Here is a 14658-nt window from a genome sequence, read left to right as displayed (position 1 = left end):
AACTGTCGCTTCCAGAAGACTCCTCCCTTTTTATTTTATGAGAAACAATTGAATTTCAGGCACATCCCATTGTCCTGGCACAAACAAACCTGCCCCTTGCTTTGTTATGATAAGACTTCTAATTTTGTCTTGGACAAGTCAGTTCACTTGTCTGCTCATCACACAATTAAGTGACATGTATGGATAATGGTTACCTATTCTGTACCTTATAGATTGAGAGAGATAATTAGTTTGTAAAGTTAACTGAAAATTGTTGATGAAAGATGCTGTAGAAATGCAGTGATTATTAAACAAAATTGTTTTAAGATGAACTTGCCTAATATTTACCATTTTTCAGTGTGAAAATTGGACCTGTGCAATCTTTATCTTGTCAATATCAATCACATTTTTGGTGTAAAAGAAATCTTTCTTTTTTTAGGTGCTTGAAGATGCAGAGTCTCAGCATTTGTTCCAGTCCATCTTGCCCGATATGGTAAAGCTAGCACTTTGTCTCCCTAGTATCTGCACCCAGGTAAGTAAACGCAGACAGCTTCATCCTCTGGGCAGATTAACTAAGGGCTGGGGTCAAAATGCTATGGTCATGTTATGTATCTTATTGAAAGCTATGGGGGTTCTGTTACATTTAGCTGAGGCCTGTAGAACTGAACATAAAAATGGCCATACTGAGTCAGACCAAAGGTCCATCTAGCCCCGTATCTTGTCTGCCAACAGTGACCAATGTCAGATACCCCAGAGGGAGGGAACACAAGTAATCATCATGTGATCCTTCTCCTGTCATCCATTTCTAGACAAGCAGAGGCTAGGGACACCATTCCTACCCATTCTGGCTAATAGTCATTGATGGACCTAACCTCCATGAATTTATGTAGCTCTTTTTTGAACCCTGTTAAAGTCCTGGTCTTCACAACATCTTCTGGCAAGGAGTTCACTGCACTGCATGAAGAAAAACTTCTTTTTGTTTATTTTAAAACTGCTACCTATTAATTTCATTTGGTTATCTCCTGGAGATTATGGGATCAAGTAAATAACTTTTCTTCACTTTTTCCATACCAGTCATAATTTTATAGACCTCTATCATAGCTCCCCCTCCCCCCTTAGTCTCCTGTTTTCTAAGCTGAAAAGTCCCAAGTTTTTTAAATCTCTCTTCATAGGGTCCCATTCCAAACCCCTAATCATTTTTGTTGCCCTTCTCTGAACCTTTTTCAATGCCAATATATCTTTTTTGAAATGAGGTGACGACATCTATGCGCAGTATTCAAGATGTGGGTGTACCATGGTTTTATATAGAGGCAATTAGATATTCTCTGTCCCTTTTTTAGTGGTTCTTAACCTTGTTAGCTTTTTTGACTGCTGCCGCACACGGAAGGGATGTTTTCAGAGAACTATCCACAATGACTCCAAGATCTCTCTCTTGAGTAGTTGTAGCTAAATTAGTCCCTGTGGTTGAGTCGGGGTGCGATCACCCCCTCCCGGAAGGGAAGGGGGGCTTGGCAAATCCCTTCGTCCTCTAACTGGGTCCCGGCTCGGGTCCCCAGTCACAAGCCCCGTCAGTTGGGTGCGATCACTCCCTCCTGGCAAAGCCGGAGGGCGAAGAGGGGGTTCAGCGGACCCTGTGACTGTATCCCGTCTTGGAGTGGGAGGGGGCCTGCACCCCTAGTCTGGTCCCTCCTTGGACTGGTACCCTGGACTGCCGTCACCCTTCGCTGATTCGTGTGTGCTCTGCTGCTGACCGCGATTGGATCCTCCCTGGGGAATGGGGAGGTGGACCCGGTCCCACCCTCTCTCCGGTTCCCAGCCTGGGGCCCTAAGCACAGGGGCTTACTCTCACCCCTGCGCGGCAGACGGGGGTAATTCCTTCCATAACCCGTCCGCCCAGGGTCGCCAAAAGAGCCCCGCTCCGGGCTCCTTCCTCCCTTCCCATGGTCCCTCGAGTACCCGTGACGTTCCCTGGTGCCTACCAGGATTCGGGAGTCCAGGTCTGGGGTTGCTCCGGCGACGTCCTGCGGGTCTGTCCACTCTTGCGGATTCTATCTCGTCCCGGCCTCTCTTTCCGGGGCCGGGGAGGTTGGGTCCGGTCGTTGCCCGACCCAGGACTGGTCAACTGCCAGCTGCGGGGGCCGTCTTGGGAACCCCTGGGACGGGGACAGGCCGCCTGCCGGCCTCGGTCACACACCCGGTCCATCCTGGGCCTGGAGCTCTCCTAGCTCCCTGCGAGGAGGTTGCCCCCCTCCTCATCCGGCGCGCCTTTTTGAACTGGCCAGCTGGACTGGATGCGGTCTGGGGGCCCCGCCCTTCCAGTGATGTGGAAGCTTCCCTAGCCACGTCCCGGCTGTCGCTCTCTGCCCTGATCCCTCCCTGAGCCTTCCGAGGGGAGGGGCTGGAGGCTGCCGGCCAGCACAGGCGTGGCGGCAGGTTCCGGCCCCACCGCACGGGGCGGGGGTCGTGCCCGCGGCCCCGCTCGTTCCCTGGCGGCTCGGGCCACTCGGAGTGTGGGCCATTGGCGGCCCATCACAGTCCCCATCATATTGTATGTATAGTTCGGATTATTTTTTCCAATGTGCATTACTTTACATTTATCAACATTAAATTTCATTTGCCATTTTGTTGCCCAATCACTTAGTTTAGTGAGATCCTTTTGAAGCTCTTTACTGTCTGCTTTGGTCTTATCTATCTTGAGCAGTTTAGTATCATCTGCAAATTTTGCCACCTCACTGTTTACTAGATAAGTTGAATAGGATTGGTCCCAGGACAGACCCTTGGGGGGACCCTGCTAGTTACCTCTCTCCATTCTGAAAACTTACCATTTATTCCTACCCTTGTTTCCTGTCTTTTAACCAGTTCTCAGTCCATGAAAGGATCTTCCCTCTTCTCCCAGGACAATTTAATTTATGTAAGAGCCTTTGGTGAGGGACCTTGTCAAAAGCTTTCTGGAAATCTATGTATATGGTATTCAGTAGATCCTCCTTGTCCACATGCTTGTTGACCCTGTCAAAGAACTCTAGTAGATTAGTAAGGTATGATTTCCCTTTCCAGAAACTATGTTGACTTTCCCCAACAAATTATGTTCATCTATGTGTCTGACAATTTTATTCTTTACTATAGTTTCAACTAATTTTCCCGGTCCTGACATTAAAAAATAATGAGATCTGCTAATAAAATAGTGAGACTGCTCATACATCTCAGGGTTTGCTTTCTCTGGTGTTGTCTCAATAGTTTTTATTCTAACACATTGTATTTTGCCAATATGCAGTTTCTCCTCTTTTAACAAAATCTTTTCAAGACATACTGCTGTAGCAGGATTTCCTAGTTAATGCTGAATATTTACGCTAAATCAGAAGTGTGTGTGTGTGTGTGTGTGTGTGTGTGTGTGTGTGTGAGAGACAGAGACAGACCCCCACCCATCCCTGGCATGTTCACATCCTGCACAATTCAAACCTTCACTGGGGAAGAGGAAAGTTGGCTTCTCTTGGTTAGAAAATAGACATTGGAAATGTGGATCATTTTGCACAGAACTTGAAACAATAGCTTGGAGAAATGTTAACTCCCTCACTCCCATTCATCTAATTAAGTGATTGACTTTAACACTTCAGCATGCTGCTTTAGATGTCAGCATTAACTACTTAATTTCTGATCACTGTCATGGACTGAAAGGGCAAGAGATTGAGAGTGAAGGTTACGCAGAATGAGAACTGAAAATTAATACAAGGAGGGAAATGTGCATTGAAGGTAAGAGGAAAGGTATAAAGAGGGAGGGGAAAAAAGGAAAATAGGGCAGGAAGAAATGCAAAGCAAAAATGGATGTGACTCTAGTTGAAAGGTCACTGAATGGTATAGAATTTAATGACAATAAAATAACTATCAGGGACCACTAAAAACTTAGTTTTTTATATAAATACTATAGTCTACCTTTGAGCTTGGCACAAACTTCTAACTGTACTGTGGAAACTGGATGCTTGTTTTGCAGCAAGTTTACTTATCAAGAGGAGATGTACCTCCAAAACAAGCAAAAATAACCATCTCCCACTTATTGCTGCTCCTTATTGCTGAAGAATTTAGAGAGAGGGAGGAAATTATGTAAATCTCTTCTGTCTGTCACTTTCAGCAGTGGCTCCAATATGCTTATTCAGGTTCTCTCCTTTTACACATTCAAGCCTTCTGGATTCCTACAGCCCTACTTGTAAAGTGGCTGTCCTGCACAGATATGCTGACGATTTGTCCCGATTTTTCCAGGAATGTCCCGAATTTAAATACTCTGTCTTGGTGCTCCATCAAGTAGTGAAATGTCCCAGAAAGCCCTATTGGACATTTCACTACTTGATGGGGACACCGGGTTGCGGGAAGAAGCACCACACCATGCCATTGCTCCTCCCACAGTGCAGCAGTCTCCTCCCCCTTCGCCTCCAGTAGGGCTCATAAGGTACCTGGCCAGCATCCGATGGCACACGGCCCTTTCCTCTTCTCTCTTCCACCTTCCTTCCCCCCGCTCCCTATAGGACCACCTCTGTTGCACGGTGTCCTGGTCCAGTGGCACTGCCTCCTCCTCTGGGCTGCTTTGGAGCGCCGGCAGGAGCTGCGCAGAGCCCGGCTAGGTTGCTGCGGGGTGGGCAGTGATCAGGCTCTTTAGGTGTTGGCACTGCAGCAGAGGCTGCCCATGGTGCTATTTTTGTACCATGGTCTGGGTCCCCGCAGGTGGTCCCAGCTCCAAGTGGAATCAAGCGGCAGCCACACGAGGCGCATTCAAGCTGGGGCAGCCTCACCGGAACGGGCCTTGCGAGGCTACTGCTTTACTCCAGCTGGAGCCAGGGCAGCCTGTGTGGACCAGGACTGTGGTACTAAAAATAGCACCGCGGGCAGCCTTTGCTCCAGTCCTGGCACGTGGTCCTACTACTCCTGTTGGCTGGGAACCACCTTCTGTGGCCAATAGGAGCTGCTTTCTCCTGTACTTGAGACCGTGAAGGTAAATATAGTGGCAGCAGCCAGGTTATTGTCCATGCCTATTCTAACTGTAAGTGTGTTGCTTGCAGGGAGGAGGGGAAAGAAGATATGTTTTCAGAGATGCTTCCATTAAGCATCTGTTTGTATGCAGCCACAGAGTCTGATGCCAGCTCAAGTAGACATACATGAGCTAACTTGAATCTAGCTAGCTTCAGTGCAGACTTTCAGGGCTAGTAATTACCAAGGGTCTTGAGCTCATAAGACTCTTGCTGAAGCGTTTGTTGCCATGTTTTTGTTGCTCCAAAACCCAAACTAGATAGATTAAATCTGTGTTGGGAATGTCTGCTCAAATTATTGACGCTCCCTGTGTCTTCTGTTTAGACATACCAGATGTTTGTTCCTAAAGATTCTTTGTAGTGTATGACCCCCTGCTAATCTGTTGGCAGAACTCTCACGTGGAAGTGCCACAAAGGAGAGTCTCCTTTTGTTATAGCCCCTTTTAAGTTTTTTCCCTGGGTAGTTGACATCCATCAGGCTCTCTCCCACTGTAGAACGTTTTGTGGAGGAGAAAACTTACAGAATATACTTAGTTCATCTGTTAACATTACTCCCGTGATTTTAAAGGCCATATTTGGTGTTCAGGTAAGGAGGGGGGACTGTCTTCAATCTCCACAGTCATTTCATGTCCATTTCTGATGAGCAAGTGACTTGTCAGAATAGGGAGCAGACTCAAAAGACATGGACTGTGCTAGAAAATTAGGTAAGTTTAACTACATAGGCTGGGCTGTGACAAATCCACACTCTTTAGTGGTGTTAAACTGATCTACGTCCATATGTAGACAGCACTACAACAAGAGAATTCTTCTGTCAGTCTCCCTATTGCCTCTCAGGGAGGTGAATTACTTACACTTGATGGAAGAATCCTTCTTGTCAGAGTAGGTAGTGTCTACAGTGATGCAGCTATGCTGCTGTAGTGTTTTATGTTTAGACCATCCCAAATCCTACTGCGGTCTGATTAGACCTTATAGACAGGGAAACAAAAATATTCTTTGTAAAGATATTTTAGTTATTTGAGTGCTTGCTCATGTTCATTCAACATTAGGTGTGTGTGCCTGCCACATGCGCTGGTGCCAGAAGTTTTTCTCTCAGCAGTACCCATAGAGGGTGGGGTTTCCCAGTACCCCCTGGAGAGGCACATGCATCCTGCACTATATAGGGTACTGCTATACCCTATATGCCCCTTCCCTCCCACTTCAGTTCCTTCTTACTGGCGGTGACAGTGCTTGGAGCAGCATGCACCAGCCTTAGCTGTAGCAAGCACTCCTTTTACAAGTAAGTACTTGTAAACTGTTGGATTTTCAATTTTTCTGAAGGGACTCTGCCTGGGGGACGGGCATGCCCTGCTCTCTAGCTTCTAAGCCTGCCCAGTGTCGTAGGCCCATGTCAGACCATCCAGGCAGTCTGGGAGTTGTAAGCCAGCTTCTCCTGGGTCCTGCTCCTCCAGTGAGTGTGCAGGGGAAGCTTCTCTCAGCTACTCCTTCAGTGGCCAGGGGTTCGTTCACTGGCCTTTCTGGCAGGCCTTTTATCTTTCTGGCCCTGCTCCCTGGTTACTGGCCAGGTGCGGCCCACCAAGGCTCTGGGAGGGCACCTCCCACTCTGGGTCAGTGGGTGACCACTCCAGTCCACTACATTCCTCACAGGAGAGAAAATAGAAAATTAAGTTCCTTCCCAACTCTTCCTTTTTATCCAACATCCTCTTCCTTGGGCATATCATAAAGGGACAACATTTCTAGTTTATGTACTGCACATATTTTATAGGACAGGGAGAAAGAAGTAACATTTCAAATTGATAAGCCAGTCATAAAATAAATGTATAATAATAATGGTGCATGTTGCTTGTTCTTGAGAGTTCTTTAATTCAGTCTTCTAGATGTCCAAAACACAAAATTAGATGAAGTCAAAATAAATCTTTGAGTAATTACATCTTCTGTAGTAATTGACATTTGTCTTCATTTTACAGCTGTAAATGAGTGATTACTATAATCATACATTTTCTTTAAACCAGGCAACAGCATTGTGACAATATCCTGAGGTTCCCGGAATCAAGAGTTAGTATTAATCCTCTCAGCCTCAGCAGGTGAGAGTTTTGCTATTGCTAGGAAGTGTGACAACTGCCTGACACACCAGATTGTCAGTCTTGCCAGTAAACTCTTCAGAACTCTGTCAGGCCGAATCTTTGCAGCTTACAAACTTCCCCACACACTTCCCATCTTCTCCAAAGACATCTCCCTGCAATGTTCAGTCTCCTCAGTGGACATTCAGACATGTTAAATTTGTTGTTCCTTTAAAGAGTCTGAATGGTTTTATAATAAAAGTAAAGCAGTTTATTTAACAAAAGGGCATGGAAGTAGATGGTGCCAAGTATAAGGAAGAAAGTTTACAAGCAAACAAAAGTAAAAATAGACTTCTAAGACTAAACCCGATTCAACAAACTGAAACTCTCTTTTTGAGAGAAGTGTTTCTCAAGTCTGTATTCCACCATGAGTGACCAGAATCTCTGGCCAGGATGCTTTAGAGATTTCAGAGTGTTCAGTCCCTTTGCCCTTCAGGTGAAGGATGCCAAAATAGCGTTTTCTCTCCCCTTATATCTTTTCAAAGTTCATTGACCTTGTTTTAGAAGTTAGGAAGGGTTTCTGGAGTGTAATCTTCATCTCCCATTGGGATTGTTAAATAGTCAGCTCTCTCCACTTGCTCTCCTTGCTTTATCTTGCACATAAATGTGCTTTTCTTTGTCTCTGGTCACATCTTGCCTACTTTTCATTGTGGACACATTCAATCAAGCAGAATCATATTCCTTTGGAACAGTTGCGTTTTAAGAATTCCTTACCAAACACATTTTAATAACTTAATTCTGGAACGTATTTATAATCCTTTGTATATGCCTCTTACATGTCCCCAAAACATTGCATTGTGTCATTATGTTGCCAGGTGGTACACAGATTTTACATGACAACCTTGATACAATCATGACACCAGTGTGTGAGATACAGAAAATAAGGCAGGCCTGACAAGAATAGCTGAGACAGAATAGTGAACCACCAGTGAACCTTTGCATCCCAGGGATAACTTTAGAATCCAGCTGCTGGAATAAAGAACAAATATTACATCTTACTTGACTTTAAGATTGCCCGGTTATTACCACAGGTAGACACTCTCTTAACCAGGATGCTCTGATCCAGCAAACATTCATGGTATGGCATGGATGTTGCAGGACTAGAGGCCCAGTGGAGGGCAAGTAACAAGGATCCCCGTGGAGCCAGCAGAGTAGTAGACAGTCTGCAGGGAGCTGACGGCGGGGCCACCCAATGTGTGGCAGTGGGGCTACCTGGCATGGTTGGGAGACCTGGAGTGTGGCTGCCCAGCACGGTTGGGAGAACCAGAGTGTTGCTGACCAGCACACAGTACTGCTCAGGGAGCCCTGGCGGGCGGTGTGCGCAGCTACCTGGACCCCCAGTGGCTGGGCTGGGGTCCCCAGTGGCATGGGTCCAAAAATGACCTCCCCGGTCCAGCAAAATCCCTCATCTGGCACCGGTCAAGGTCCCAAGGGTGCTGGACCAGGGAGGTCCAACCTGTACAATCCATCTATTTTTACCTATTGAGCCTGGGTTTTTTTTCTGATAAGTTGTGTTTTGTTGGCCGTATTGTTGTTGATTACAAATCTGCTATTTGTCAAACAAGCTTGTTCCCAATCATCTTAGCTGAACAGCCCTTGACTTTAATGGTGCTGCTGATTTAAGGACCAACCAATGGCCCTAAATTACTCTTGCTCTAATTTAGCAAATGTAATTTTGTAATCCTGGTGGGTTGTGTAGTGGGTGGTGTGGTGTGGGTTTTTTTTTTTTTTTTTTTTTTTGAATGGCTAAACTAATTATTTTCTCTCTCTCTCTCTCTCTCTCTCTCTCTGTTTGTTCCCTGCTCATAGCCAATACCTTTACTGAAACAAAAGATGAATCACTCCATCACAATGTCACAGGAGCAGATTGCTAGTTTTCTAGCCAATGCTTTTTTCTGCACTTTTCCACGACGCAATGCCAAGATGAAGTCTGAGTATTCTAGTTATCCAGACATTAACTTCAACAGGTATGACATTCTTGAATAAATGGAGCAGATGACCCTCAAGGAAAATATTGTAGTCACTTAGGGGGGTATCCTGTTATTTCATTCGCATCATTAAAAGGCAATTAACACTAATTCAGCAGTTGGTTTCTTGTCTCTAAAATTATAAAGAAAAAAACCGGAAATTAGTTAATCACAGTATCAGTGAGAAATATGGGCCTCTTATGGATAAAAAGTTAATGCTTGATACCAAGGTTGACCTACCCATGTCTGTTCACAAACTTGTATTGGTTTAATTAAATGAGTGCAACCCCCTGTGTGGACACTCTTCTTTCCATTTATGAACATTTATTAATTTAAGAAAAGTGCTGTGTAAGAGCACGGTATCATTTCTTATTTTTAATAAGTGCCTTACTACTTTTTAGCTTCAACCTGTTTTTCATGGAAGTAAATGAAATTGAAATATGTCTGGCTTTAACTGGGTGTGTCCACCCAGTCTTTTGTGCACTAGTTTCGCTAAATCAGTTAAAATTGCACCTTTAACTAAACCCAGTGGAATTCTCATCTCAATGGGCTCAAACATGCACTGAAACAATTACACTGATTTTTAATTCACATGTTTTGTTAAATATTATACTGATCTATGCCATGTTGTTTGCCTCTGATGTCTGCCTGTTCCTCCTTTTTTACTTTCGGTAAACTCTTTTTCCATTGACCATTATAAATTTGTTAATGCTTGTTTTATTACCACTTGTTAAATCAAACTTTCTCAAATCACCTACTCAGAACACACTAAAACAAATCAGTTCCTTTGTTTAGATAGGGTAGAATGTTGCCTGCAAGGCTACTGGTGTGGTGGTATGTTGGAGACAAGAAGAGAACATACAGTGTCCTTGAAAAATGTAACAGTCTGTTCTCAGGAGTTATCAGTGTCCCTTTGGTTTTTACAAAGAACATGTTTTGTTATGGTTTTTGTAAACCTTAGCAAATTTTGTCCACTGGTGTTGGTGTAATTGACATCAGACTGTCTGAATGGGTACCACTCACCTTCCCTACCAATTTTGTTACATAGCAAAATCATGGGGATGCAATCCTCCACACGTTGTTGGGCTGTTCCTCCATTGCACTAGCAACCCTCCAGTCCACATGGGATTACTTGCTGTGTCTCACTCTTACTCCAGGCAGTGCTGTGAATAGCATGTCTACAGAAAGGTCAAATGTATTGCAGCTACAGGTTGAGCCTTTCTTGTCTGGGACGCTCTGATCTGGCAATATCGGACCACAGATATTGCTGAACCAGAGAGCCCCTGGACCAGAGGGCTGAGTGTCTATGGGGTTGGCGATGGCAGCCCTGGGGCAACAGAGCTGTGGCCCTGAGGAGCGGAGCCCCGGTGGCTCCAGAGCAATTGATCCACTGCAGCTCTGGCAACCCAGGATAGCAAAGCTGCAGAATCCTTGGCGGCTCCAAGGAATGGAGCCCTGGTGGCCCTGGGGAGCGGAGTCATGGCTGATGCCCCAAGCCCTGCAGCACTGGAACTGGGAAGCTGCGGCAATCCCGGAATAACAGTTCAGCAGCCCGGGGAGAGGAGCCATAGCAGCCCTGGCATCCTGGAGCTATGACTGTATCAGTGCCTGAGAAGCATTGCAGCCCACCCGCAGCAGCCCTCAGACAATGGCCTCCCAGCAGTCCCTTGGTATTGGAGCTGTGGAAGCCCCAGGGTGAGCAGAGCCTAATAGGGAAAAATATATTGGAAGTTGTTTTGCTGTAGCAACCCTGCTTCCCCACAGCAATATGCTATGGCATCTAGACTTAAATTATGTGGAAACTGCTACATGTTATCTTCTGTATAACTGAAAGAATTACTTAGTTTATTGCCTGTAGAAATTCATCTACTATACTACTTTCATGAAGCAGAATAACTGCATAGTATTGCATTTTTGTGATTTATTTCTTTAACAAATCATTATTCCATAATTAAACTTATTTTCTGCTTTCCTAACATACATACTACATATTGTTTAGGTAAAAGATACATATGCATAAGTAATTTCTTAGTCAAATGTCTTTAATTTCATATAGCAGTCATGTTCCTAATATTTTGTATTGATTTATTGTATTATTCCAGCAAGATGTGCATGTGCTCAGTGATGATTGCAGAAAAGTCCATAGCCAAATACAGATATTTTCAATCCTGTAAAGTTAGGGCCTGATAGAAGACTAAACAGATCAAAGTATTTCACTAGAGTCTATGGAAGGTGATGGTGCTTTGACCTCCATAATATCCATTCCATACTGTTAAAATGTTGTTTCAAAGTAAAGATGATCTGTACCTTCGTAGTTGTGCAGATTTGGCTTTTATGTCAAATTGCAGAACCAACCATGTCTCTTTTAATCTCTGTTTATTTTAAACACATTTAAAATTTGTACTTCATACAGGATTAAGCCAGAGATGGTCTTTAGTCTAATTTAAAGCACTTTAAATTTTCTGTCAGAAAATATCTCCTCTTTTCTACTACAGGGCTTGGCCATTTCAGGAAATAAAATGAAATGAATGGTATACTTCGTATGTATGTATTAAATAAAAATTGTCACTGTTTACCTACTGTGATTTGACAAGACCATCAATCTGGTTTATCAAACATGCCATATTTGGTACGAGAACATGCCGTTTGTTTTATTTCCCGAAACCATCTCACTTGTGACACTGCTTGTTAATGTGCTGATGAATGCAAGTTTCCTGAGTGTTTTCTGCAGGCTGACGACTTTTATCGTCACCTGGAAGGGAGAACACTTACATGTCAGCATAACAGAAGCCATTTTACACTTTGCCCTTTCTAACCCAACTCATGCTGTTGACACCTAAAATATATATATACATATATATATAGCATCAGTGCATCTTTGACTTTGTAGTGCTTAACTTTGTAGTAAATTGCAACATTTCCATGCAGATTTAGATTGTTCTTCCCCCTGCAAACTTAGAAACCATTAAGTAATACGATACTTGTCAATGTGATTAAACACATCCCTTTAAAAACTGGCAAGGATGTGTCTTTTTAAAGACATTAATAGCATAATATATAAATTAGAAGTATAACTGATAAAAAGCAATTAATATTTTTGTCTCCAAAATTAAAACTGTTAGAGACAGATTTAGAGTGCTAAAATGTTGCCTTAGAATTCTAATTGCACTTCTTCCTAATACAATACTGTCAGCAATATTATAGAAGGGAGGGGGGGGGGGACAAAGTTGACATGCAGAAAATGCACATTTAACTTTTCTGTCTGTCTCTCTAATTCAGTCATGAAATGTAGGTATTGTGGTTGAAATGTCGATCCAGCTCTCATAGAATGCTATTTCCATCACAAAATAGTTATTAAATGTGTTCCTGTGCGACACCCTTCTTGATGAATTCTGCAGGTAGGTCAGGTGGTGGCTGTGCTTAGAGAATGAGCTGCATTGTTGAACTCTAAGGTCATCCTTCCAGAACATAGTTGAGGCATGTTGTTGGGGTTAAAAACAACAAATAGTCTATAAAGTACTACCAGACCAACAAAACATGTAGATGGGATCATGAGCTTTTGTGGGCACAGCCCACTTCTTCAGATGACCAGAGTTATGAGTAGGGGATATGAAAAATGAAAATAAATAGAAGAGGGGAAGGGAGAGGAAGGAAGGGGTGTGTGAGACAGGGCATCATTAAGTATCTGGAGAATGGGTTCTTGAACCTAAGCAGATCAAAGTAAATAAATAGATGCTTTACTTTGATCTGCTTAGGTTCAAGTACCCATTCTCCAGATACTTAATGATGCTCTGTCTCTCTCACCCCTTCCTTTTTCCTTTTTTTCCTCTCTCTCTCCCCCCCCCCCCCTTCCCCACTCCTATTTATTTTGAGTTTTCATACCCCTTACTCATAACTCTGGTCATCTGAAGAAGTGGGCTGTGCCCACAAAAGCTCATGATACCATCTACATGTTTTGTTAGTCTATAAAGTACTACCAGACCATTTATTGTGTTTTTTTTTTTTCCTGTAACAGACTAACTCAACTACCCCCTGAAGTTGAAGAAATTTAAACTTCTGTATTATGGTCTATCTGTTCTGTGAAAAGAAAAAAATGCTGATTTGTGTCAGGGGCTTATCAATCCTAGCACATTCTGAGGAATATAATATTCATCTTCACTGCCTCGTAAAATAAAGAAATAAAATATTTATGGCTGTACCTTTGTTCTTAATGTCACTAATTTTGTGTGAGGATTGCTAATGAGAATGGTCTCTGACACGAAGGCTTGTATGGATTGTGATGCTGTTGAGTTGGTCTGTTCTTTTTAATGAGTTATCAAACTTACTTTTTAAATGCCTAAACTTGGAAGCTATTGATTTTATTTAAAAACTGGCCATATATAATAGTTTGTCAGGTTATAGGGGTACAATACACTTTTTTCTCAATTCCCTTTTCCAGTTAATTGTAAGAGGAGTTCAGTGGCTTATCAAGAGCTCATGTACTTTACTTATGCAGCTCTTATCTGTCAGCAACTATTGACTTATAGTTATGGTATGCTGTTACAGTAGCTCCTTTAATTTCCTTTAACAAGAGACTAAGCACATTAAGGCTATGTCTACACTGGCAGATTCTTGCGCAAGAATGGCCGTTCTTGAGCAAGAACCCATGGAGCGTCCACACTGTCCTCCCGCTCTTGCGCAAGAAGATTTACAGTACGGCGTCGGAAGAGAGGGCTTCTTGTGCAAGAGCTACGCTCTTTTCTAATAAGTATAAGCCCTCTTGCGCAAGAGGGCAGTATGGATGCGCGGCAGAGGTTTCTTGCACAAGAAAGCCCTATGGCTAAAATGGCCATCCGAGCTTTCTTGTGCAAGAGAGCGTCCACCCTGCCTTGGATGCTCTTGCACAAAAGCACATGGCAGTGTGGATGTGTTCTTGCGCAAGAACCTGCCAGTGTAGACATAGCCTAAAAGTGCTCCCAATTATTAACAGGGATGGCTCAGATCACTGGGGTCAGTTTCATATTTGAAAGCAGTACACATAGCAGTGTAAACCTAGAGATATTATGACACACAAGTTAGAGGGTAAAATGAGGCTATATAAAAGATGTCTAAACTATGATGCACTTCTGTAGTGTTGACAATATAAAATATTGACAGTGGCAGATTTACCATTGGGCCAGTTGTTCCCAGTACCAGGCCTAAGCTCATAAAGACCCCATTTCTCTCCCTCAGCACTGCGCTGTACCGTGGGAGTCTGCAGGGCATGATGGGGAGCATAAGGTACCGTGGGAGCTAAGAATGCTAAATTTTGATTAATCAACTAATCGAGTAGTCAATGGAGTTTCCATCGACTACTTGATTAGTCAATAAGGGGGGTGTTCGCTATTCCACTGTGCCTCTGCCTTTGAAATGTACAAGAGCCACTTAGGTCCCCGGTCCTGCACCTTTGCCTTTGAAATGACACGTCTCCCTCTCCTGCCCCCCCAGCACCAGCTCCTGTTCTCTTCCCCACCCTCCCCCCCACCACCCCGCTGTCTCTCCCTGATAGAGGCAGCAAGTGGGAGGAAGTGACTAGTCGAGTGATTACTCAACAGTCCAATAAGC

General features: G+C 43.8%; 1 protein-coding gene across 4 annotated transcripts in view; it reads left to right on the top strand.

The window, feature by feature from the left end:
- Positions 1 to 14658, top strand: part of PARG (poly(ADP-ribose) glycohydrolase) — a 140095-nt gene that overhangs the window by 63487 nt on the left and 61950 nt on the right. For all 4 annotated transcript variants that reach the window (XM_025189658.3, XM_014578622.4, XM_006112396.5 and 1 more), the window contains exons 8-9: positions 419 to 511; positions 8918 to 9075. In XM_025189658.3, the coding sequence (XP_025045443.3) occupies positions 419 to 511; positions 8918 to 9075 (251 nt within the window). The remainder of the gene's footprint in view (positions 1 to 418; positions 512 to 8917; positions 9076 to 14658) is intronic.

Source organism: Pelodiscus sinensis, chromosome 8, assembly GCF_052426305.1.
Source record: "Pelodiscus sinensis isolate ZL-2025 chromosome 8, ASM5242630v1, whole genome shotgun sequence".
NCBI lineage: Eukaryota > Metazoa > Chordata > Testudines > Trionychidae > Pelodiscus > Pelodiscus sinensis.
The sequence above is the reverse complement of the archived record's forward strand: the minus strand, read 5'-3'. Positions and strand labels throughout refer to the sequence as shown.